General features: G+C 39.2%; 1 protein-coding gene across 1 annotated transcript in view; it reads left to right on the forward strand.

Moving 5' to 3' along the window:
• Positions 1-25,669, forward strand: part of CFAP47 (cilia and flagella associated protein 47) — a 543,896-nt gene that overhangs the window by 12,232 nt on the left and 505,995 nt on the right. The window contains exons 4-8 of the mRNA XM_042974584.1: positions 7,015-7,153; positions 9,383-9,611; positions 10,037-10,197; positions 12,236-12,363; positions 14,767-15,002. Of these exons, the coding sequence (XP_042830518.1) occupies positions 7,015-7,153; positions 9,383-9,611; positions 10,037-10,197; positions 12,236-12,363; positions 14,767-15,002 (893 nt within the window). The remainder of the gene's footprint in view (positions 1-7,014; positions 7,154-9,382; positions 9,612-10,036; positions 10,198-12,235; positions 12,364-14,766; positions 15,003-25,669) is intronic.

Consider the following 25,669-nt stretch of genomic DNA (forward strand, 5'->3'; position numbering starts at 1 on the left):
ACTAACTTTTTGTTCAGAGAGTAGATGCTTTTCTCTTCTCTAGATGGGATTATTTCTCGAGATTTTTACTGTGACCTAAGAGTTTCCATAAAGGCTTGTGTGTCTGTATGTGTGTGTGTTCATGCACACTATTCATTGATGGTATAGAGTAGGTATAAAATCACTTACCCTTCATTGTCCTCATTAGATACTAAGGATCTGGGGTGGCAAGGCTTCCATTGCTGACATGAGGACCAGGTCCACACAGAGAGGGCATTTTTTTATGAGATTGCATCTTGAATACATAAAACTGGTCTTAAATCTAAACCTCTTTTACATTAAGTGAGGATATTTTCTGTGGCTGTTTTAGCAATGAGAATTATTAAAACAAAGGTAGGGGATGCCTGGGTGGCTCAGTTTGTTAAGTAACTGACTCTATGTCTCAGGTCATGATCTCACAGTTTATGAGCTCAAGCCCTGCTTTGGGCTCTGTGCAGACAGCTTGGGGCCTGCTTGGGATTCTCTGTCTCTCTCTGTCAACCCCCCCCCCCCCCCCACTTGCACTGTTTCTCTCTCTTTCTTAAAATAACTAAATAAACTAAAAAAAACAATAACAAAGTCAGTTTGTCACTTGACTGATTTCTTCCTGGGGTTAAACAAATAAAACTGATCATTGTTCCTCACCGGATGTTACTTGTTTCAATTTTCCATGCTTTAATTTTTTAAATGTTTAAGTTTTTGGTGCCTGTGGGCTTGTAGAATATTAGATTCGTTTGTGGTCTGACTCCAGTGTTACAGATAGAACCTCTCATGGCTAGTGATTGTAGGCTGTATGGTCCTTTAGACTCTCTGGTTATATTTTAGAGTAGTGGTATATAATTGAGAGAATTTTGTTTTTATTATTTATTTTCCAAAAATCTTTCTTAACTTGTCCGTTCCAAATCCTGCAAAGTTTTGATCATATCCTTTCTTTATTATAAAATATCACCAAACTGTACATTTTTATTATGTATAAAAACTGTAAGTAATGAATATATATGTTTTTAATCTTAATATTTAGGGCGCCTGGGTGGCTCATTTGTTTGAACGTCCGACTTCAGCTCACATCACGATCTTGTGGTTTGTGAGTTAGAGCCCTGTGTCAGGCTTTGTGCTGACAGCCCAGAGCCTGAAGCCTCCTTTGGATTCACTGTCTCCCTCTCTCTCTGCCACTCCCTCACTCATTCTCTCTCTCTCTCTCTCTCAAAACAAAATTACAAAAAAATCTTAAAAGAATATTTAGTATTATTTTACTTAATAAAATAAATAAAAATAAGCCTCAGATCTAGACCCAGACATTTTAAGAAAAGTAATCCACATTGGCTTTTAGTATTGTATTAATATTTTGTGTGTGCATATTATTTGTAGTGAATACTACATTCTGTAAGTTATATTTAAAAATTTTTTATTTATTTTTTATTAAAAAAAGTTTTTTTTAACGTTTATTTATTTTTGAGACAGAGAGAGACAGTGCATGAATGGGGGAGGGTCAGAGAGAGAGAGGGAGACACAGAATCTGAAACAGGCTCCAGGCTCTGCGCTGTCAGCACAGAGCCCGACGCGGGGCTCGAACTCACAGACCGCGAGATCATGACCTGAGCCGAAGTCGGACGCTCAACCGACTGAGCCACCCAGGCGTCCCTAAAAAATTTTTTTTTAATGTTTATTTATCTTTGAGACAGAGAGAAACAGAGTGTGAGTGGGGGAGGGGCAGAGAGAGAGGGAGATACAGAATCCAAAGCAGGCTCCAGGCTCTGAGCTGTTAGCACAGAGCCTGACGTGGGGCTCGAACTTGTGAACTTCGAGATTATAACCTGAGCCAAAGTCGGATGCTCAACCGATTAAGCCACCTAGATGCCCCCATTCTATAAATTATAATTGAGTACTATGAAATGTTAATTACTATTACCTTACAAATTGTTATCAATAAAACACATTTTCTTAGTGTTGACTTTCTCATTCTCTGACTCGAATATTATTTTTCCACCATTAGCAAAATTGATTTTATGTTTTATATTCACAGTAGCAGGTTACTGTAAGGTGTCATAAAGTCCTTATTACCTACTGGCACAGTATATAAATATTCATGAGAATAACAGTGTATTTTTATGAGGAAAAACACTTAGGCAGAAAAAAGATTTAGCAACCAAGGATGATTTTAATACAGTTTTTAAAAAGGATTTTTTGTGACAAATATTTTATAGTTTTAGAGTCAAAGATCAAATGTTTATACATTTATATGCATACTTAAGAGGACATTAAAAAGCCACACTCAGCAGATTCATGGTAGGTACGGCTTTGTTTTCTCTCTCTGGTAGTGACACTGGGGTTATTAGTTGATCCATGTAACAACTTCATGATTTTTTATTTTTATAGCCGATTATGGAATAATTATCCATGGATTTAGCCAAATATTGTTGAATACATTTTGTTTTCTGGCCCTCTATAAGAATATTTGCTAAGTTTACTCCCAACTGTGCAAATTAGTGCTTGTCTTTTCATTCTGAAGACGTGGCTCTGTCTTTAAGATAAGTCTCTATTATTAGTACTTTGTGAGCTGGTGAACTCCATGTTCTGTTCTTTGGTTTTGTTGTTTCTCAGTTTTTACCTTTTAAAGAACATCATGGAAAAAGCATTATTATTTTAACATGTGTGGAATTGCAATCATTTCCCTTTTCCCCTCAGTAAGCTTGAATATTTGCAAAGACATTTTCTACTCCCGTGGTATCATGTAGAACAGTCTTTAAAGTCCCTAGTGTGATCTTCACATACCATTTCCGTGTTTGAACAGCTACCTTAGAACTCCTCAAACTTTAGGTTTACTTGGGTTATTTTGCCCTAGCTATATGACCTTTCTGTTGCTCTTAATGCCCACTCTTCCCCTTTCCCTGATCATTAGCATCATCTCTCTACTCTCAATTGTCTAGAAAAGCCTACCATCATCTGTTAACCAGGAAATTTGCTAAATTGGACAAAGTCCAGTACTGGTCCTTGAGATCCTCCTTAACTACTCAGAGAAACACACACTACTTATTCTCAACACATATTGTTTGTTTTCTTGGAAACTGATGTCATGGAATCGCAGTATAAGTTTCTTACATAATACAATGCTGGGTATATCACAGACATTCAATAAACCTTTGTGTAATTGATTTGGTTCAGTGATCTCTCAGTATGAGTAAAGAATCGTTAATTGTATGTCAACTGTACTTGAATAAAAAAATTCTTTAAAAATAATTGGACCAGGATATTATAAAAGAAAAAAATGATTTGTCATTTTAGTACATAAAAAAACAGGGGTGTCTGGGTGGCTCAGTCGTTTAAGCATCTGACTTCGGCTCAGGTCTCGATCTCATAGTTCGTGAGTTCGAGCCCCACTTCAGGTGAGCTCAAGTCCCACTCTGGGCTCCACACTGTCTCTCTCTCTCCATCTCTACACCTCGTGGGATTCTCTATTCCTTTTTCTCTGCCCCTCGCTCACTTGTGCTATCTCTCTCTCAAAAATAAGTGAATAAATAAATAAAATAAAATAAAAATAAAAATAAACTGTTAAGCTTTCAATGAAAGGTTATTCAACTTAGAAGTAACCTGCTTAATCTCCTATGAGCATTCTGAAGAGTCTCCAAAACAGTCATCTGGAGACATGGAGACTGGTTTATCCTTGGTATGCTTAGACCCAAGGAAGCCTTAAAAAAAAAAAAAAAAAAAAGCATACATAAGAAATAACAATGACCTTGGGTGTGTGACTCTTGATTTTTGGTTAGCATCCTATAAAACTAGACTGTGTGCCCTGGCTTGATCTTAAAAATACTTTTACATGAAAATCTACTTCATAGTTTCTAAAAGTATTTTGGAAGGATAAAGGCAAGGTAACCATGTATACTTAATCACCTTCTCTAGAGAAGGTAAAGCAAGTCTCATTCAAAAAACACAGATCTGTTCAAAGGACCGTCATCTCAGTCCCAGCTGTAGGTAGCCTCGCAGGCCATGTGCTTCCCTAAATCACATCAGTGGACAAGGCTAAGTGTTTATTTTACATGACTTAAATAGCAACATTTCAGACAGTTGGCCCCTGGTGTCTTGAAAAAACAAAACAAAACAAAACACAAAAGCCAAAACTTTGGCTTCTATGGCTCCTCACTGGCTTATATAAAATGGAGGTTCAGGTTCTGGAGTGAGGTCTTCTAGGGTCCAAATCTTGCTTGTAACATTTACTGGCTAGGAGGCCCTAGGCAAGTATTTACACTTCCTGGACATCCATTGTAGAGATAAACATAGTGCCTGCCTCCTACAATTGGGATGGTAATTGATAAAATACTTAGCACACTCTCTGATATATATTAAGTGTTCAATAAATGTTCGATTTTGATGTTAGAATTATTTTTTTTCCTACTGCCTCCCTTCAGTTCTCTTTTGTGGATTGCTGTCCCTTTGTTTTGGGTTCCTTAAATGTGAGTGTTTCTTAGGATTTGCTTTAGGCCCACCCACATGTTACCTCAGTCTATACGCTCTCCCTTAGGCAATCACTCTCATTCCTGTTACCTCACTGGGCTCTATCCCACACTTTACATTTCCTTCAGGTTTCTCACACTTAACACATCTAAAACCAAAGTCCTCGCCTTTCCCCCAAAACTTCTCTCTCTCTCTCTCTTTTTCTTAATTAAATGTCACCACCATGTACTTGGGCCTGTCAGAAAGTTAACAAAATCCTTGACCTCTTCCTTTTTTTCACCTCCTACCCCCTTAGTCAGTTACTCAATCCTGTCTCTTCACTTCCTAATTACCTCAGTAATCCTCTTTTTTTCTGGTGCATCCTCACTTGTCTACAACAGGCCATCATCATCTTTTGCTTAGTAATCAAACCAACTGAAATGATTTCTCTGAAATCCCTTATCTCCTTCTAGTTCATTCTCCGAACATCAGCCAGGGTCCTATCTAAAAAGAAATGAGAATTTGATGACAGAAATTCCTTTTGTAACATCCTTTCTTCAATGACACCCTTCCTTTAAGCTGATGTCCTTTTATTGTTAGTTTTTTAAAAATAAAAGTCAAATATTTCTTTATTACTAGTGGTGTTAAAGTTATATAAGACACATTAGTGTTTGTGTAGCCACTCTTTTAATATATTTAGAAGACTGAACAATGTTCTTTCAGTTTTGGGTTGTTCCTAAAATAAACTTTTGAAATACTTAAAATTCTTTTGTCAAATTATATCAAAGTGCTTACAATATAGGAACTATCTCACTGACTCAGCCTTACCTGGACTCACATAATGTGCCTTTTCTGGAGAATTGAGTCAATAATACTTATTTATTTGAAACAGATATAATTTTATAAATTTTTGTTTTACGACAGAAAAAAAAAACACCCTTAAAGATTGTTCTTAGCACTTGTCTGAAGTGATTGGATTAACAAATTTTGTTACTGTGAGTTTGTTTGCCTTTTCCATCAGATCATTTCTGTACTTAAAAAAGTTTTATTACCTTTCTTATATTTTCAGTATTTTTATGATGCTAATATTTTATTTTCCTAAGCTAAATGAATCATTTTTGAAAATTTCATCAAATGTGATTTAAAATTGGTAAATTGGGAATTTGCCAAGTTGTTCATGTTAGCAGCATGCTCATTTGTGTTTATATTATATAATATTTATATTGCACATTAAGGAAACATGACTGGCTACTTCCATTTGTTGGGCATATTTTGAGCGCCCCGCTTGGTGCTAGGCACTGTGTGCAGTGCTAGGACCACAGAGATGAGGAAGACATAATGTGTGATCTCAGGGACTGCATGCTCTAATACACGCACTAAACATTACTACAAATTATGCACTGTTTCTGTTTTCAGAATAAGAGAATAAGACATATTTGTAACTTCCTTCTCATATGCTATTTGATTCTTAGAAACACATTCCTTTTACTCTTTCCCTGTGTGAACTGCATGAATTCATTTATCAAAAAGTGATGGGGTGCCTGGGTGGCTGAGTCAGCGGAGCATGTGACTCTTGATCTGGGGATTGTGAGTTCGAGCCCCACATTGGGTGCAGAGATTACTTAAATAAATAAATCTTAAAAAAAAAAAAAAACAACAACTGACAATGGCTATGAGTGTGAGCCCTTAGGTCAGAAGCATCCAAGTGAAAATCCAAGCTCTGTTAGTTTCTAACTGTAGTAGTCAGCTATCGCTATGTAACAAACCACCCCATAATTCTGTATCTTAAAAAGGCAATTAGTTTTTAATTGTTTATTTATATGCAGGATGGCTAGAATTCAACTCATCTAAGCTGTGCTCTGCTGGGTAGCTCTGCTTCAAACCTAGGCAGTCAGGAATGTTCTGTTACTGCAAGTCTGTGAGTCAGCTGGGGGCTCTGCTCCACATGTGCTCATTGTGAAGCACAGGCCATAGGGACAGTAGCTACTTAAGTACTTTACACGGTAGAAGTGCAAGAGAACATATGGGATTGGAGATGGCATGTTGTCCCTTCTACCCACATGCTATTGGCCAAAGCGAATTGCATCATCAGGCCCAACATCAAGGGGTAGGAAAACATATTTTGTCCATGGTAGTGTAATGGTAAGATGCAGAGAAAGGTCAAGAATTGGGGTCACAGTTTAATCTACCATAATACTTGTGTCTTTGGATAAATCATTCAACCAGTCTAAGCTTCTGTTTCCTTATTTATAAAATGGAGTTAATGATTAAACCTATATCACAGAAGCACTCTGAGGATTATACAGACTAACATATACAAAATTCTTACCGTAAGTGTCTGAACTTTGTAAGCAGACAGTATATTTTAACTATCAATGAGGCTTGAGTCCTAACAATCAGTTCACATCTGTTGGGTGACCCCAGAGACTAAACTTAAAATTAAAACTGTGATTCTTGGTCCATGATAGACTGTATACTCTGTAATGTATATCTGACCCTTATTAAGAATGTGAATGTAACACTGTATGGATCCAGATGTAAACCATCTGCTCTTGTTCTCCTTAGGTACATTTAAAACAGAATACCAGGGCCAATTGCCCATTGTCATTTTTCCAAGTAATGGTGTTGTGGAGTCCAAGTCATCAGTGATTGTTAAAGTGGATTTGTGTGCAGACCAGCCCAGAATTGTAAATGAAGTGGCAAAGTAAGTATACCATGGTTCTTAATTCTAATGTAGTACTTAATACTTTCCTTTTTTACTCTTCAGATATGCCTACTGTCTTGAATGTACGTTAGCTTCTTTGTTCTTTCAGTCAACATTTGTTCATTGAGTCTCAACTGTTTGCCAAGCACGGGAGACTCAAAAATGGGAAGAGCCAGAGGATGGCCTATGGGTACACATAACAGGGGCTCCTGGTTTGGATTTTATGGGAGTGAAGGAATAGATCAGGAAAGGGCTCCAGTAAGGATGTGATAGCATACCCAAAGAAGTGTTGGTGAGTAGGAAGTAGCCAGGCAGAGAGCTGTGGTGTGATCTGAGTGTGTGTGTGTGTGTGTGTGTGTGTGTGTGTGTGTGTGTGTATGTGTATGCGTGCGTGCATGCACGTATGGGGTGGTGGGTATTGGTGATGGGGTTGGGTTAGAAGAGTAATTTCAGACAGAGCAAGTAGAAGACTTGAAATCTTGGAGGTGAATAGATGGTGTTAGACACTGAGAGAGCTGAGGCGATGTAAAGGCAGAGATGGAGGTGAGGAGTGATGTGAGATGAGACCAGAATGGTGCAGGGTCTGGTAAAGGACCTCATAGGACAGCATTTTTTAATGCTGTATGTCTCAGTCCATTAGTGGCATGTACAATCACTATAATGGGTCACCACCAGTATCAAAACAGTGAAATAGAAAATAGCAGAATGCATGTCATATAGTAAGGACAAATGTTTTGCAAAACTTGTTTTGGGTATGTGTGTGTGTGTGTGTGTGCCTGTGTATGCATGTGTGTACATGTGTGTGTGCTTGTAGTGTAAGTACAAGTCTTGCTGGAGGTCACAGCCAAAAAAAAGTTCGAGAAACATCTGTGAGCCCTGATAGAAGCTTAGGTTTTATTGTGAAGGCTGTGGAATCTCAGGAAGATTTTAAGATGGGACTGTGGTGATTAGTTTGCAATTTAGAAAGGTTGTGCTGATAACAGTGGACACAACAAATCAGGGAGTACATATGTGGAGGGGTAGCCTGACTAGAAACTGTAATGGTACAACAGAAGGGAAGTGATGAAGACCTCAGCTAAGGTACAAATCAGGCATATGGAGAGAAGTGTGCAGATTGGAGAAATATTATGGAGGCAGATTTAACTAGATGTAGTGACTGGTTATAGAAAGGGAAGGTAAGGGGAAGGACAGGTCTGTGGGAGGGGATCTTGAGTTCAGGTTTAAAATGTGGGAATTAATTTGCTTTGCAGAATCCTGTGGCGCCTATTAGATTTACCTACCTTGAGTCCCAGAAGCAATTTTGTCTAGGTATATTGGCTTAAGGATTGTCAGTGGATAAATTGTAGATGAAGCATGAAGTCGAAAACAACTTTGACAAGGAGGATAGAGTATAAAAAGTGGGAGAGAGACACCATTATTCATGGAATATATAAAATATCCAAGTCTTAGGAGAATGAAAAGATAAAGACTGAATAAGTTAGAAGGAAACTGGCAAAGTATGGCGTCAAGGAAGCTAAGGGAGGAGAGATGTGCATAGATGGTATCAGCCACCGCCAACGTGATGGAGATGTAGTGTAAGATAAGGACTTGAGTGATGGTTGTGGAGTGGTCAGTTATGTGAGGTATTTGATGGGATGAGAGTTAAGAAGATTGCATTTATGCCAGAGGGGGATAAATGTGCATGTATGGGCTGTTTCAAAAGGGAATTGAAATCAGTCTGGGAAGTGAAGCTTTATGGCGGGATCTTCATTTCAGCAAACAAGTGGGATTTTGCTGACATACTTTGCTTCATAGAGAATTGGGTTATTAGGATGGGGATGAGGTTGGCTGTTGGACTTGGGAGAGTGGGATGAGTTAGAAAAGAATCTCAGAATTCTAGAACTATAGGTGGACATCTAAATCATCCCATCTAATTCTAGTGTTTATGAAATAATTGGTGATATGGACCTTGCAGTAAGTCCTTTTTTGGAGTCAATTCATATGATTATTTTCCAACTCTCTTGTTTCTTGGGGACAATGAATTAGGTTTGTATGTATGCCGTTCTACTGTGCAGATTCAGACAGAAGGACATGACATTCTCTGGCATGTACGTGAAAGGAACTGCTCTTAAGCCTTTGAATTTTAATTATAATGTGATTTTATAAAATTTCTGTTGATCCAAATACTTAGAAAAATTAAGTATATAAAATTCTACTTAAGATATACATGTATAATTTATTATCTTGTAGAGTAAGTTTGCAAGGTCGTCCAGATATGCTCCTGAGGGTCAAAGCTCATGTGGTTGAACAGATTATTGAATTGCTAAACATGAGTGGTGACAAGAAGTTGGAATGCATACACTTTGGTTCTGTTTTCTTCGGAACTTCAAAAATTGAACATGCACTTCTGTACAATAATAACCCAGAACCCATAAATTGGGTGGCCATAATACAGGATGATTCAGTTGGAGAAGAACTGGTAAGTAAACAGTGTAACAGGGGAAGATCAGTCATTATGTTTTGAAACAGATTGTTTTGAACTTACTAATAACCAAAAAGCTGTTAAATTACTCTAAGTATGTTTTAATGTGCAGATAGATAGGATTCCCTTTCATGTGTCTTCAAGGATAACCTCAAACAATTCTGTAAATTAAACTAACATTGATAGTAATATATATCTGAAGTACACCAGACAACTGCTTCTTATAGATTAGTAGCTGGTTGTGGGGATTTCTGTTCTCATGAATTTTTTAACAGTTTTTAAAATTTTATAATGTGCCTTGGTCAAATTTATATATGTTAAAGACCTACATATCCTTGATCTTCCATTTGATGATCTCCTCTTGAAATATTTTATTTGTGTTCTGCCTTAATATTCTTTGTATTTCTGATTTTATATTACAGGGTACTAATATTCAACAAAGAACAGATGTTGCTTTAAATAATCTCCCTTACTTAAGCCGAATAAAGAACATAGATGTTACCACTTTTATCTCCTGTATTCCTAATGAAGGGAGGTTGCTACCTTATCAAAAGACCATAATTACATTTTGTTTCAGCCCAAAGTAAGCAAAAATTCAATTCTGGTGTTTGTTATTAATTGAAAGTGTATCAATCAGACGTTCATCACATTGATTGTAAGAGTCCAACTTGTCAGAATGTGCAAATCAGTGTTTTCTTATTACGGCTCTAAACATTTCAAACATGGTTAATATAATTTCCAATATTTAAAAATTTTGTTCTAAATATTTCATGTTAGATTGTGAATTGTTCCAGACCTTGTAGGAGTGGAAGCTTTGTGTTGTTTTTGACTATGGTTCCAAATGAGTCTGTGCAACCAAGACCTGGTTGTCCTTGTAGGAATAGTCAGGTGATGCCAGCGGCACGGCGCATGTGCAGGGGCCTCCAAAGAGGATGCTCTTGCCACAGCAGAACATTTGCCAAGTAGCATGAATATTAAGCCTATAGCAGCCGCTGGAATCAACCATACTTACTTGCTGAAATTCATACAGACTTTTAGTACTTTTGCCAGTGTATCTATTTTTTTATAATTCTGTGTACTTGGTTTGGTTATTTAGTTTGAAAATATATTTGGAAATGCTGTTTTAAACATAGACTAGCAACTTCAGCTCTACTTGAGTGGTTGCCATGTGCGGTAATAACTGATCCAATTGTATGCTTCCCTTTGTGAGAAGGCAATGTTCAATGTGCTTCTCTCTCTGGCCACAGAGCCACTTGATGTTGATATCAATTGTAGAGGACTGAATTGTGTTTTAATTTAAGGAGGGTAATCAAGTAATTGTTGGTTCTATTTGTACGATCTGTAATTGCCTTCTGAGTCATATCTGCCTGCGGGAGATTTCTTTGGTCAATGTGTAAGATTCTCTTGAATACACAATCTTTGAAATTCTGTTTTTTTTCATGGCAGCATGTTAACTTTATTTGAGAGTCTAGCATAAACTCATAGGTATGAGTATGATTGGAAGTCTTAGTTAAATAAGTTTTTAGTGTGCTATTTGCATCTCTGTAATATTTCACATCAGCCTATTTTTGTGTGTATATTTGAGTACCCACTGCTAAAAAAGTTAGCCTCTAGGTAAGGCAAGTAAAGACAGTTTACTTACGTCTATGAAGTAACCCATCTCTCACTTTGGTCTTTTTCCTTTCCTTTCCTTTCCTTTCCTTTCCTTTCCTTTCCTTTCCTTTCCTTTCCTTTCCTTTCCTTTCCTTTCCCTTCCCTTCCCTTCCCTTCCCTTCCCTTCCCTTCCCTTCCCTTCCCTTCCCTTCCCTTCCCTTCCCTTCCCTTCCCTTCCCTTCCCTTTCCTTTCCTTTCCTTTCCTTTCCTTTCCTTTCCTTTCCTTTCCTTTTGTTTCCTTTCCTCCTCTGATGAGATTTGACTGTTACAAATCTTGTTCTCCTCTAAGAATGTGGACAGTGTGGCTAGCAATATGTGCTTAGGCCACAGGAGGAGACAGATAAGGAACAGAGGTTTGCGGTTACACCCAGGGGTAAGAAAGACTATTGTAGAGAATTGAACAGAGTTCTTAATTAGCAATGAACTCAGCCTGGAAAGAAAATCCTTTACATAGAAAGTGGCATTGCAGCTGGACCCTGACAACTTACTGTATTTAAGTTACTTTCGACTTGCAAATATTGTCATGAACTGATTTTCGGAATCTTTCCATTTTTGTGGCCTTCTTTTGGCGGGTCTCTATATCCTGGGCAGTAATTTTGGAAAATGGATCACGGTTAGATTTTCTTTACTGATTTTTCATCGTTTGCATAGATTTAAGGATTGTATTGATCCCTTATGAGAGGTAATAGAGTGTATCATCTTTGCTTTAAAAATAATTGATTGTAGGGGCGCCTGGGTGGCTCAGTCAGTTAAGTGTCCAACTTCAGCTCAGGTCATGATCTCACAGTTTGTGAGTTCAAGCCCTGCATCAGGCTCTGTGCTGACAGCTCAGAGCCTGGAGCCTGCTTCAGATTCTGCATATCCCTCTCTCTCTGCCCCTCCCATGCTCGCACTCTGTTTCTCTTTCTCTCTCAAAAATAAATAAACATTAGAAAAATTAAAAAAAAATTGACTGTAATTTTTTACAGGCTAATTATTGATGGTAAAAAGAATTGCGATCCTTCACATAGGCAAGACTATGCTCTTTTTTTGAGATTTGAGTCTGTGGGAAGTAAAGATGGATTTCTAAGAGATGATAACAATAAAACTATCAAAAGTAAGTACAAAATGAACATAAGCATCAAATATGTACAGTTTAAATTGTTTAAAAGTTTTTACATAATATTTGTAGAGGCAATAAAAATATTACTGAATAGAACAAAAATGCAAACATTCAAGGGATCTTAATGTCTTGTGACATGTTAAGAAAGAAGTCAACCTCAGAATCATTTCCATAAAAATTTTCCAAGTTAGAATTTAGATGACTTTATTATTTTTAAATGACATTAGATAAACATGATATCTAGCGTGCATATGCCTTGCAGGCTATGTATCAAGATGCGTTGCCCTTTTTATATTCTTAGGCAATATTAGATGGGCTCTAGTGAGGAAAAATGGAGCAAGATTTTGGGAGTTCAGCTTAGCCAGACAGATCAAAGAGAAAATAAAGATAGAGACAGGTGAGGGATTGAATCTAGAAAGATGAGTCCAGAAGATTTGTGTGTCAGGATGAGTGATATCATTGAGCAAGGTTCAACTGTTTTCCTAGCACAGAAGTTGCGTGTCTGCTCCTACTTGTGTCATGGTTTGTGACATGAACTCTGTCTGCCTGTCATAGACAGAAGACTTGTTTGAGTCTTGCAAGTTAATCTGGTTTTGAATGGCTGGAGATGGAGATGCTAGGTTTGCATTAACGGTAATTTAGAGTCTGGGATTGGCTAGTAAGAGCATCATTGAAGAAATACACACTCTTCTTTTGGATTCTAGTTACAGTGCTCTCCCTACAAACCTGTTCTTTCATCCAATTAGAGCCCACAATGTATAGTTCCTACCTTCTCTCTCTTGTGTCTTCAAAACTCCGTGTTTATGTTATTGCCCAGATTATATTCCCTTGTCCATTAATTTAATCGTCTTTTTCCCTGTACACTTAAGTTTCTTGGCCCATATCCCATAGTGACTGAGTGGCAAACCTCTAACCTGATTAAATTCAACTCTTAGCCTACCCTGGGTCAGTACCGGGGAAGCTAATTGTGCTGGCGCAAAACACAAAACCATGCCATGAGGTTTCACTTTTTAATCTGTAATCACTAGCCTCTAGTGGGTCCCACAATATGAGATCAGTATCACACACCTTCCCTTCTCCCCTCACACCTCCAAGACTTCCTCCTTCATCTTTACTCTAAACTTGTAAATACATTAAGTGATCTAGCAGACGTTTCCACTTGGGTATCTACTAGGCATCTCAAACCTAACATGTCCAGAAAAACCCTCCTGGTTTCCCCATAACCTGTCCTTCCTACAGTCTTTCCTTGTCTCAAGAGATGACCATTTTATCACTTCAGTCGCTCAGGCCCAAAACCATTTATCGCGTGTTCACTTTCCTATTCTATATCCAGTTCATCAGCAAATGTTGTTAACTCTTCCCTCAAAACCCTATGTTAAATCTGTCCATTTCTCACCCTTCTTCTACTACTCTTATCCATCCACACATGGTTTCTTAGGGTTTTTGGAACGTGCCAAGCAAATTCCTACCTTAGAGTCTTTGTACGTGCTCTTCTGTTGTCTGCAATATGCTTTTCCTGATTTTTGCAATATGATTTTGCAATATGAATTTTGTCCTGAGTTCCTTTATATTTTTGCTCACATGTCTCCCTATCAGAGAGGCCCTTTTGGACTTTACCATGTAAAAGAGCAGCACAAGACATTGTGCTCTGTTTTACCCTTGTAGGAGAGGATAAATAATTTTCCCTCTACCTCTGGGTTCTTGGTTGAGACCTCCCTTAATAAAAGACAGAGTAAAAGGGGAAAAAAACCAAAAAAGCAATAACAGAAATTTAATAACATGTATATATCTGGTATACATGGGAGAGACCCAGGAAAACTGAGTAACTCCCCCCAAATGCCCAAGCCATCACTTTAAATATCATCTACAGCTAAAGACATAGGATGTTGGGGTGTGGGAGCCAGTTATAAAAGTTTTCAGATAAATCACAGTAAGGCTGGGTATGGTTGTTAGGCAGATTTAAGTGTCTGCCTTCTTTGATAAGAGTTTCTTCCCCGTAGTTTTCAGAGCTTTTCGTGTGTCTGCTATTAAAAATAGTCAGCTTAAAATAATTCTTATGCCAAAGAGGCATATTTTTGGGTGCCAAGTTGTGCTCCCCTTCACCCTACATTACCTTTCTCCATATCACTTATCCTTTCTGAAATGTTATTGTCAGTGTTGCCTCACTAGAATATAAAGTCCATGAGAGCCAAGAACGGTGTCTGTTGTATTCACTGCTGTAGCCCCACGGCCTAGAGCAGTACCTGGCATACAGAAGGCACTCAGTAATTTTGTTGAATGGAAGATTGAATGAGCTACCCATGTCTCATCAGGTCTTTCAGATGACACTATTTGGACTGAGCAAATATATTCTGGATTCCCAACACTTTTTATGTTAAAAAGCTATTGTTTTTATAGGTGATCGATTTCGGAAAGTGGAATTAGCACTGACGGGCTCAGGACTTCCTGTCGTTCTACACTTTGATCCTGGAAATTTCCTTAATTTTGCACCTTGTTTTATGGGTGAACATTCAGAGACGGTGTGTATTATGCAAAATCGATCCAAGTCACTTTCCGTGACGTACCGCTTTAAAAAAACTGCACATTTTAAAATTGATCCTGAAAGGGGCAAGATTGATGAAGGATGTATCCAGGTAAGATAATTATTCTATGCTTTCACATGCTTTGAATATTTTAATATTTGCTAAAAAGACATGTAGAGGATTAAAAACTTCATTTTGTTCCATCAAGATTATAAATTGTATCTCTTCTGTGGCCTAGTTATGAATACTTCTGTGTTGGCACTTATGCAGTATCCATAATTATTTGTTAAATGTCTTTCACGTGCCAGGAAAAGAATTTGACACAGTAGGGAATGTAAAGCAGTACAAAACATGGTTATTGCCTCTAAGGACTTTTTTTATTTTATTTTATTTTTTGGCACTGAGGGCATATTTATTTATCTATACCCCAGGAGGTAGGCCCCAAAACTGAAATATCCAGCATGAAGCCTTGGCCTCCTGCCTTGGGTGGGTGTGGGCACAGGTCCTGAAGCCTTTGTCTAGGACAGTGGACACCAGACACCAGAGGTGGGATGCTCCTGGGCCAGTAACTGCTGAGAGCAGAAAAAAGCAAAAAGGAGGTAGGACCCAGCCACTTGTCCCAATCCCAGAGATGCTGAGAAGACTGCAAGATGCTTTGGGCCTCACCCCTACACTGAAGGTTGGCCAAGCTGGGATGCACACGTGGGGGACAAGTGGAAGTCCAATGCCACAAGAGCCCACGCTACAGTTAACCCAAGGCAGAAGAGAGGGGGCTGGCAGATTTGGCTATGTGGGATCCAGGCCTTGCTCTCCTGTGAGGTGAGGTGGTATGGAGGAAACCAGCCACTGTAGTCTGACTGCTTGCTGAGGGGTGGGTTTCTGAGCCTTTTGCATGAGTGCATGCCCCTCGTCCTCCCAACTTTTCCGAGGCTGATGCGAAAGGCGCCCTGTAGCCACCAGTCGTGGGCATTATGTGCCTGAGGCATGGTGAAGGGTGGCCGGTGTCAGGGCAGTCTCGCCTCAGGTTTGTCATCGCCAGCATCAGGTGGGTAGGAGGTGTCTGAGCGCAGGTCCCAGCGCAGGGCTTGGGTCTCTGCACAGGTGCATATACTCCTGGAATGACTCATGCAGGCCCACAGCCCCACCATCCCCTTGCGTGGCGTCACGAGGGGGGTTTTGCATGGGCACTGCTCTTAGTGTAGTGGGGCCAGACTAGGATGCAGGATGCACAGCTCAGCTCCTTGTGGCTGTGGCTGCATCTGCTGTAGACTTGCTTCCTCTCCTCCTGGATCCCTGCTGGCCGCGTGCCAACTGCAGAGGCCACGTGCTAGTGGTGGCAGCCCCGCTCTGACATAGGTGGTGGTGCCCCCTGCCTTGGTCGAGGGCAGCTGGTTCACCGTCCCGCATTAAAGGATGCTGTCTCCTTTCCTCCAATGCTCCTCCCACTGAGGATTTTTTTTAATGTTCTAAGGAAGTATAAGACATAAATAAAAACAGTTATGGTTTAAGAAGAATGCAAAATGTGTGGCGCCTGGGTAGCTCCGTCGGTTAAGTGTCCAACTCCTGATTTTGGCTCAGGTCATGATCTCACAGTTTGTGGGATCCAGCCCCATGTTGGGCTATGCGTGGACACTGCGGGGCCTGTTTGGGATTCTCCCTCCCTCTTCCTCTCTCTCCACCCCTCCCTGCTTGTATTCTCCCTCTCAAAATAAATAAGTAAACATTAAGAAAAAAAAAAAAGAATGCAAAATGTGTTGCAAGAAGTCTGTAATAAGGTGATCTAGAAACTCAGAGAACAGTGTTTTTCCAGCCAGGTAGCAAGGTCTTCCTATGATAGTAACATGAGCCTGACCTTGAAGGTTGAGTAGAATTTTCAAACTGGAAACTGATGATACTTAATTGACCTAGGCCTTTTCCTGCTGGTGTGGAGCCCACAAGTTGATCTCTGAGGAATACCAGTGAGTACCAGGTCAGGTTATGTCTTTCTCACTACTCAGATAACTCTTGCCCTTATCCTCTAAACCACAGTTGACTGACTATGGTCCACAGGCCAAATCTGGCCTGCTGCCTGTATTTTTAAGTAAACTATTATGGGAACATAGCTGCTCTTATTGTCTGTTGTCTCTGTCTGCTTTCACACTTCAAAGGCAAGGTTGAATAGGTATGAGAGAACTGTGTTGACTTTAAAAATGAGATAGTTATTTTACCAGCAAAACTGGGTTTATTTGGGAATAGCAGAGAATTGTAATTCTAGACAAACAAGCTACGGTCAAACCCGTAGGCTAGCCCGACAACCAAAGAGAGGATTTTATGGAGAAGGAGGAAGTTGGGAGTGGTTATTTTGAAGGAGAGTCCATTGGAGAAAAGTAGGAGTTCAGAGTGATGACGGTTTGCTCTTGGCTGAGTTGCTGGGGTAGTTGATTTCTCATAGGAAACGCAATGTACATCTTTTCCTGTTGGGACCTGTAACTGATGATTCTTTCCTGTCCATGATTCTTCCTGTAATTGAAGTCTAGTGTCAGGGCGTGAGAGCTCCTCCTTCTGGCCTCCCAACTCCATTTTAGTGAGGTTTCCCTTTATTAATTTTTACAGTTGTATGGCCCATAAAACCTAAAATATTTACTGTCTGGCCATTTACAGAAAAAGTGGAGCCTTGCTCTAAACAGTAGCAAGCATGAATGCTTTCAGTTTCAGTTCGGGTTTTTCTGTCACCATCTTTTCTCCACTGCATTGTGATATGGCTCATAAAGTTATTGATGGAAGCTTTCTCTCAGTTGCAATCAGGAACTATTGTATACATGTTTAAATGCATGCAGCTCATATTTATAACTCTTCCTGCTTCATTAGAATGACTCACTTCCATCCCCCCAAATTTGGATAGATTTAATCAGTCTTTATAGAATAACAACCGATGTTAACCACATTATGCAGAACGTTTGCTTTTTAACTGCTTCCTAGACTTTCTTTAGTTCAAGTCTCTTAAATCTACCAACTCAGCTTATTTTCTCCAGCGACATGTACATCTTTTAAAATGTGTCTGATAGCTAAATTCCTAATATAATTTTTAACCTTATATGTTTTTGGCTTTCTCAAGCACTCATGAGTTTCAAATTAATAGAAAGTGAATGTAAGAAATGTGGAGGGTGGGGGGGCTGCTGGACAATTGTGACTTCCATAGACCGGTCAAATAGCCTTTAATTATTTAGATGTGTGATAAGATTATTCTTATTTTATGTATTTATTTTAAAGTTTACTTATTTATTTTGAGAGAGAGAGAAAATGAGCTGAGGAGGGGCGGCAGGGGAGGAACAGAGGATCTCAAGTGGACTCCACGCTGACAGCAGAGAGCTCAATGTGGGGCTTGAACTCATGAACCTTGAGATCATGACCTGAGTCAAAGTCAGACGGTTAATCAAGTGAGCCACCCAGGTGCCCTTATTTTATTTATTTAAAAAAATGTTTTAACGTTTATTCAGTTTTGAGAGACTGAGAGAGACAGAGTGTGAGCAGGCGAGGGGCAGAGAAAGAGGGAGACACAGAATCTGAATCAGGCTTCAGGCTCTGAGCTGTCAGCACAGAGGCTGACATGGGGCTCGAACTGATGAACTGCGAGATCATGACCTGAGATGAAGTTGGGCGCTTAGCCGACTGAGCCACCCAGGCGCCCCATATTTTATTTTTAAAAGTTTATTTATTTTGAGAGAGAGAGAGAGAGACAGAGAGAGAATGCGTGAGTGTGGAAGGGGCAGAGAGAGAGGGAGAGAGAATCCCAAACAGGCTCCACACTGTCAGTTTAGTCTGACGTGGGGCTTGGTTTTATGAATCACGAGATCATGACCTGAGCTGAAACCGAGTTGGACACTTAGACTGAGTCACCCGGGCGCCCCAAGATTATTCTTTTTAAAATAGTAGCTTGTTAAAATATAATTCACATACCATAAAATTCACACATTTAAAATGTACAGTTCCGTGGTATTTAGTATAATCCCAGAGTTGTGCAACCATTAGCACTAATTGTACTACATTCTCATCACCCCAAGAAGAAACCCTGTATCCAATAGCACTAACTTCTTCTCATTCCTCAGCCCGTGGCAACCGTGAATCTGTTTTCTAGGTCTATCAATTTCCCTGTTTTTGACATTGTATGTAAATATAATCATACAATATAAGGACTTTGTGTTTGGTTTCTTTGATTCAGCATTATATTTTCAAGTTGCATCACTGTTGAAGTATGTATCAGTACCTCATTCCTTTTATTGGCCAAATTATATTCCATTGTATGGATACACTACCTTTTCTTTACCTATTCATCAGTTTATGGGCATATGAATTGTTTCCACCTTATGGCTGTAGAAATAATGCTGCTATATACATTCATGTACACGTTTGTTTTTTTGTGCATGTGTACAAGTTTTTGTATGGACAGATTTTCCTGTGTATGTGTATATTGTTTTTTCACTATAGAAACAAAGTATGTAATTAAACAAAAGGAAACATTTAAAAGTTTTAGTGTAGATTGAAGTGTTCCGAAGGGATGTGGCAGTAAATATGCATTTTGTATTTGCCTACCCTTCCCCAATTTTATGCTCACCATTTTTGTCGGTAGTTTTATTGAGTTATAAGTGACAAATAGGAATTGTATATGTTTAAAGTATACAACTGGATGTTTGATATATGTATACAATGAGAAACAGTCACCACAATCAAGCTAATTAACATATTTGTCATCTCATATTGTTATGAATTCTTTTCTATGGTGAGGACACTTAAGATCTACCCTTTTAGTGAATTTCAAGTATACAATATAGTATTGTTAACTATAGTCACCATCTCCAGAACTTGCTTATTTTGCAGAAGTAAGACTTTGTACCCTTTGGCCAACATCTTCTTATTTCCTGTTCCCTCCCACCCCTGGTAACCACCTTGTACTCTGCTTCTATCAGTTTAACTATTTTAGATTCCGCATATAAGTGAGATCAGGCAGTATTTGTCTTTCTGTGTCTGGGTTATGTCACTTAATATAATGTTCTCTAAGTTCATCCGTGTTTTCACAAATGTCAGGATTTCCTTCTTTTTATTTATTTATTAATTAAAAAATTTTAACGTTTATTTATTTTTGAGAGAGAGATAGAGAGTGCAAGTGGGGGAGAGACAGAGGGAGCCAGGGAGACACAGAACTTGTAGCAGGCTCCAGGCTCTGAGCTGTCAGCATGGAGCCTGATGAGGGGCTTGAACCCATGAACCATGAGATCATGACCTGAGCTGAAGTCGGATGCTTAACTGACTAAGCCACCTAGTGCCCCAGGGTTTCCGTCTTTTTAAAGGTTGAATAATATTCCATTATTCTTCTGCATGTGGATATCCAGTTTTTCCAGCACTGTGTATTAAGGAGACTGTCTTTTTTCTGCTGTGTGTTCTTGGAAGTTTTGTTGTAGTCTGGTTGACTCTAAATGCATGGATTTATTTGTGGGCTCTCTATTCTGTTCATATGTTTATGTGTCTTTTTTCATGCCAATACCATACTGTTTTGATAACTGTACCTTTGTAATGTAGTTTGAAATCAGGAAGTGTGATAAGTCCAGCTTTGTTTGTTTTGTTCAAAATTGCATTAGCTATTCAGAACCTTTCATGTTTACATTAGGAGCAAAAAGAATAAAATGCTAGGAGTAAATTTAACCAAAGAGCTGAAAGAGTTACACACTGAAAATTATGAAAATTTGTTGAAGGGAATTAAGACACAGATACAGAAAAGAACATCACAGGTGGAGAAGAACCATCTCCATGGTTTAGGAGAATTAATATTTTAAACATCTATACTACCCAAAGTGATCTACAAGTTTATTATAAACCTTGTCAAAATCCCAACTGCATTCTTTACAGAAATAGAAAAAAAATATAGAAATTCATATGGACAGGTTTTCAGTGCTCTTCAGTATATACTAGTGAGTGAAATTGTTGAATCATGATAACTCTGTTTAACTTTTTGAGAAACTATCATACTATTTTCCAAAGAAATTGCACCATTTCACAACTCTTACCAGTAAAGAATATGTATTCTAATGTTCTAATACCTCCACACCTTTGCCCATACTTGTTAATATCCTTCTTATTGGTTATATTCATCCTGATGGGCCCAAGTGGCTTATCATTTCAGTTTTCATTTACATTTCCCCAGTGACTAATGATGAATGTTTTTTCATATGCTTATTTTGCATTTGTATATCTTCTTTAGAGAAATGTTTATTCACGTCTCTGATAGTCAGAATAATGTCCACCTAAAAACGTCCCTATCCTAATCTGTAGGATTTGTGAATATGTGGTGTTCCATGGCAAAAGGAGGATTTAGGTTTTAATTGGAAGTAATGTTGATAATCAGTTGACTCTAAAATGGGGAGGTTACCTTGGATTGTTTGTGTGGACCCAGTATAGTCACAGGGATACTTAAAAGTGGAAATAGGAGGCATTAAAAGTGTCAGTGATATGATGTGAAAAATATTTGCATGTCCATTGCTGGCTTTGACAATGGAAGGGAAAGGTGATGAGCCAGGGAATGTGATGGCCTCTATCTAGAAGGTAGGAAAAGATAAAGAAATAGATTTTCCACTAGAGCCTTCAGAAATGAACACTGTCCTGCTGAAATCTTAGTTTTGGCCCATGGAGATTTGTGTTAGACTTCTGACCTGTAGAAGTAGAAGATAAGTTGAGCAGTTTTAGCCCACAGAGTTGTTTGTAATTTGTTATTGTAACAATAGGAAACTAACACAATATTCTTTATCCATTTTTAATTGGAATATTTATCCTTTTGTTGTTGAATTGCAAAAGTTCTTTATGTATTCTGGATACAAGTCCTTTGTCAGATATGTAAATTGCAAATATTTTCTCCCTTTCTATGGGTTGTTTTCTCACTTTCCTTTTTTGTCCTTTGAAGTACAAAAGTTTTGAAGCTTGATTAAGTCCAATTTATCTTTGTTTTTCTTTTTGCCATTTGTGCTTTGAGTATCCTATCTTGGTAGTTATACAGTATCTGAGGTCATTAAGATTTGTTCCTATGTTTTCCTCTAAGAAATTTAGCTTATGCATTTAAATGTGTTATCCATTTTGAGTTGTATATAGGTTTATTTAGGGGTCCAGATTTGTTCATTTACATATAGTTGTCCAGGTATCTCAGAATCAAGGTATTCTCTAACTTCCCCTGAGATTTCTTCGACCCATTGGTTACTTAGGGGTGTATTGTTTAACTTCTAGATATTTGTGAGTTTCCCATATTTCCTTCCCTTTATTTGTTCTTTTTAATAATTTATATACTTTATTGATAGTTTCTATTTTGTGAGATGTTTTCATGCCTTTTCTAAAATTTTTTTAATTGAGATATAATTGATACATAATCTTAGTTTCAGGTGTACAACGTAATGACATTTGTATATATTATAAAATGATCACCATAATAAGTCTATCATCCATCACCATATATTGTGACATAATTTTTTTTCTTGTGATAAGAACTCTTGAGATTTACTCTTGTAGCAACTTTCAAATATGTGATACAGTATTAACTATACTCACCATGCTGTACATTATATCCTCATGATTTATTAATTTTTTTTGTTTTTTTTGTTTTTTTTTCAATATATGAAGTTTATTGTCAAATTGGTTTCCATACAACACCCAGTGCTCATCCCAAAAGGTGCTCTCCTCAATATCCATCACCCACCCTCCCCTCCCTCCCACCCCCCCATCAACCCTCAGTTTGTTCTCAGTTTTGAAGAGTCTCTTATGCTTTGGCTCTCTTCCACTCTAACCTCTTTTTTGTTTTTTTTCCTTTCCTTCCCCCATGGGTTTCTGTTATGTTTCTCAGGATCCACATAAGAGTGAAACCATATGGTATCTGTCTATCTGTATGGCTTATTTCACTTAGCATCACACTCTCCAGTTCCATCCGTGTTGCTACAAAGGGCCATATTTCATTCTTTCTCATTGCCACGTAGTACTCCATTGTGTATATAAACCACAATTTCTTGATCCATTCATCAGTTGATGGACATTTAGGCTCTTTCCATAATTTGGCTATTGTTGAGAGTGCTGCTATAAACATTGGGGTACAAGTGCCCCTATGCATCTCTTGTAGGGCTGGTTTAGTGGTGACGAATTCCTTCAGTTTTTGTTTGTTTGGGAAGACCTTTATGTCTCCTTCTATTCTAAATGACAGACTTGCTGGATAAAGGATTCTCGGCTGCGTATTTTTTCTGTTCTTCACATTGAAGATTTCCTGCCATTCCTTTGTGGCCTGCCCAAGTTTCAGTAGAGAGATCGGTCATGAGTCTTATCGGTCTCCCTTTATATGCTAGAGCACATTTATCCCTAGCTGCTTTCAGAATTTTCTCTTTATCCTTGTATTTTGCCAGTTTCACTATGATATGTCGTGCAGAAGATCAATTCAAGTTATGTCTGAAGGGAGTTCTCTGTGCCTCTTGGATTTCAGTGCCTTTTTCCTTCCCCAGATCAGGGAAGTTCTCAGCTATGATTTCTTCAAGTACCCCTTCAGCACCTTTCCCTTTCTCTTCCTCCTCTGGAATACCAATTATGCATAGATTATTTCTCTTTAGTGCATCACTTAGTTCTCTAATTTTCCCCTCATACTCCTGGATTTTTTTATCTCTCTTTTTCTCAGCTTCTTCTTTTTCCATAATTTTATCTTCTAGTTCACCTATTCTCTCCTCTGCCTCTTCAATCTGAGCCGTAGTTGTCTCCATTTTATTTTGCAGCTCATTGATAGCATATTTTAGCTCCTCCTGGCTGTTCCTTAGTCCCTTGATCTCTGTAGCAAGAGATTCTCTGCTGTCCTTTATACTGTTTTCAAGCCCCGCGATTAATTTTATGACTATTATTCTAAATTCACTTTCTGTTATATTGTTTAAATCCTTTTTGATCAGTTCGTTAGCTGTTGTTATTTCCTGGAGATTCTTCTGAGGGGAATTCTTCCGTTTGGTCATTTTGGATTGTCCCTGGAGTGGTATGGAACTGCAGGGCACTTCCCCTGTGCTGTCTTGAATAACTTGTGTTGGTGGGTGGGGCCGCAGTCAGACCTGATGTCTGCCCCCAGCCCACCGCTGGGGCCACAGTCAGACTGGTGTGTGCCTTCTCTTCCCCTCTCCTAGGGGCGTGATTCACTGTGGGGTGGCGTGGCCCGTCTGGGCTACTTGCACATTGCCAGGCTTGTGGTGCTGGGGATCTGGCATATGTGCTGGGGTGGATCTGCAAGGTGTACAGGGGTGGGAGGGGCAGGCTCAGCTCGCTTTTGTTTGGGAGATCGGCTTCGAGAGGGGCCCTGCAGCACCGGGAGGGAGTCAGACCCGCGGGAGGGATGGATCAGCAAAAGCACAGCGTTGGGTGTTTGTGAGGTGCAAGCAAGTTCCCTGGCAGGAACCGGTTCCCTTTTGGATTTTGGCTGGGGGATGGGCGAGGGAGATGGCGGTGGCAAGCGCCTTTGTTCCCCGCCAAGCTGAGCTCTGTCGTCCGGGGCTCAACAACTCTCCCTCCCTTTGTCCTCCAGCCTTCCCGCTTTCTGAGCAGAGCTGTTAACTTATGACCTCCCAGATGTCAAGTCCCGCTTGCTGTCGGAACACATTCCGTCTGGCCCCTCCGCTTTTGCAAGCCACATTCGGGGGCTCTGCTTGGCCGGCGGGCCGCCCCTCTGCCCTGGCTCCCTCCTGCCAGTCCTTGAAGTGCGCACCGCCTCTGTGCTCTTCCTACCCACTTCTGTGGGCCTCTCGTCTGTGCTTGGCTCTGGAGACTCCGTTCTGCTAGTCTTCTGGCGGTTTTCTGGGTTATTCAGGCAGGTGTAGGTGGAATCTAAGTGATCAGCAGGACCCACGGTGAGCCCAGCGTCCTCCTACACCGCCATCTTCCCAGGATCCCTCGATTTATTAATTTTATAACTGGAAATTTGTACCCTTTAACCCTCTTCATCCATTTTACCCATCCTCCTCCCCTTGCCCTTGCAACCACCAGTCTGTACTGTGTATGTGTGAGTTTGGTTTTTTGTTTGTTTTTTGTGTTTAGATTCCACAAGTGAGTGAGTTCATATGGTATTTGTTTTTCTGTGTCTGACTTATTTCACTTAGCATAATGCCCCCAAAGTACATCTATGTTGTCAAAAATAGCAAGATTTTGTTCTTATTTTATTGGCAAATAATATTCTGTTGTATACGTATACTGTATTTTCTTTATCTCTTCATCCTTTGGTGGACGGTCAGGTTGTTTCAATGTCTTGGCTCTTGTAACTAATGCTGCAATGAGTTAGTGTTTTGAGTGTTTTGAATTAGTGTTATTTTCTTGGGATGAATACTCAGAAGTGGAAATGCTGGGTTGTATGCTAGTTTTATTTTTGATTGATTGAAGAACTCCATGCTGTTTTCCATAGTAGTTGCATCATTTTACATTCCTACCAACAGTACAGGAGGGTTCCCTTTTCTCTACATCCTTGCCAACACTTGTTATTTCTATTTCTTGTCTTTTTGATAATACCCATTCTCGGGTGTGACATGGTACTTCATTGTGGTTTTGATTTGCAATTCCCTGATGATTAGTGATGTTGAGTGATGGTGATTAATGAGTGAGATTTTCTCCCATCCCCTAGGTTGCCTTTTCATTTTGTGGATGGTTTCCTTTGCTGTGCAGAAGGCTTTGTTTGATGTAGTCCCACTTGTTCCTTTAATTCTTTAGACATATTTTCCATTAGTTGTTTGAGCATATCTATAATAGTCAACTTACCCTCTTTG

Source organism: Panthera tigris, chromosome X, assembly GCF_018350195.1.
Source record: "Panthera tigris isolate Pti1 chromosome X, P.tigris_Pti1_mat1.1, whole genome shotgun sequence".
In the NCBI taxonomy this organism is placed as follows: Eukaryota; Metazoa; Chordata; class Mammalia; order Carnivora; family Felidae; genus Panthera; species Panthera tigris.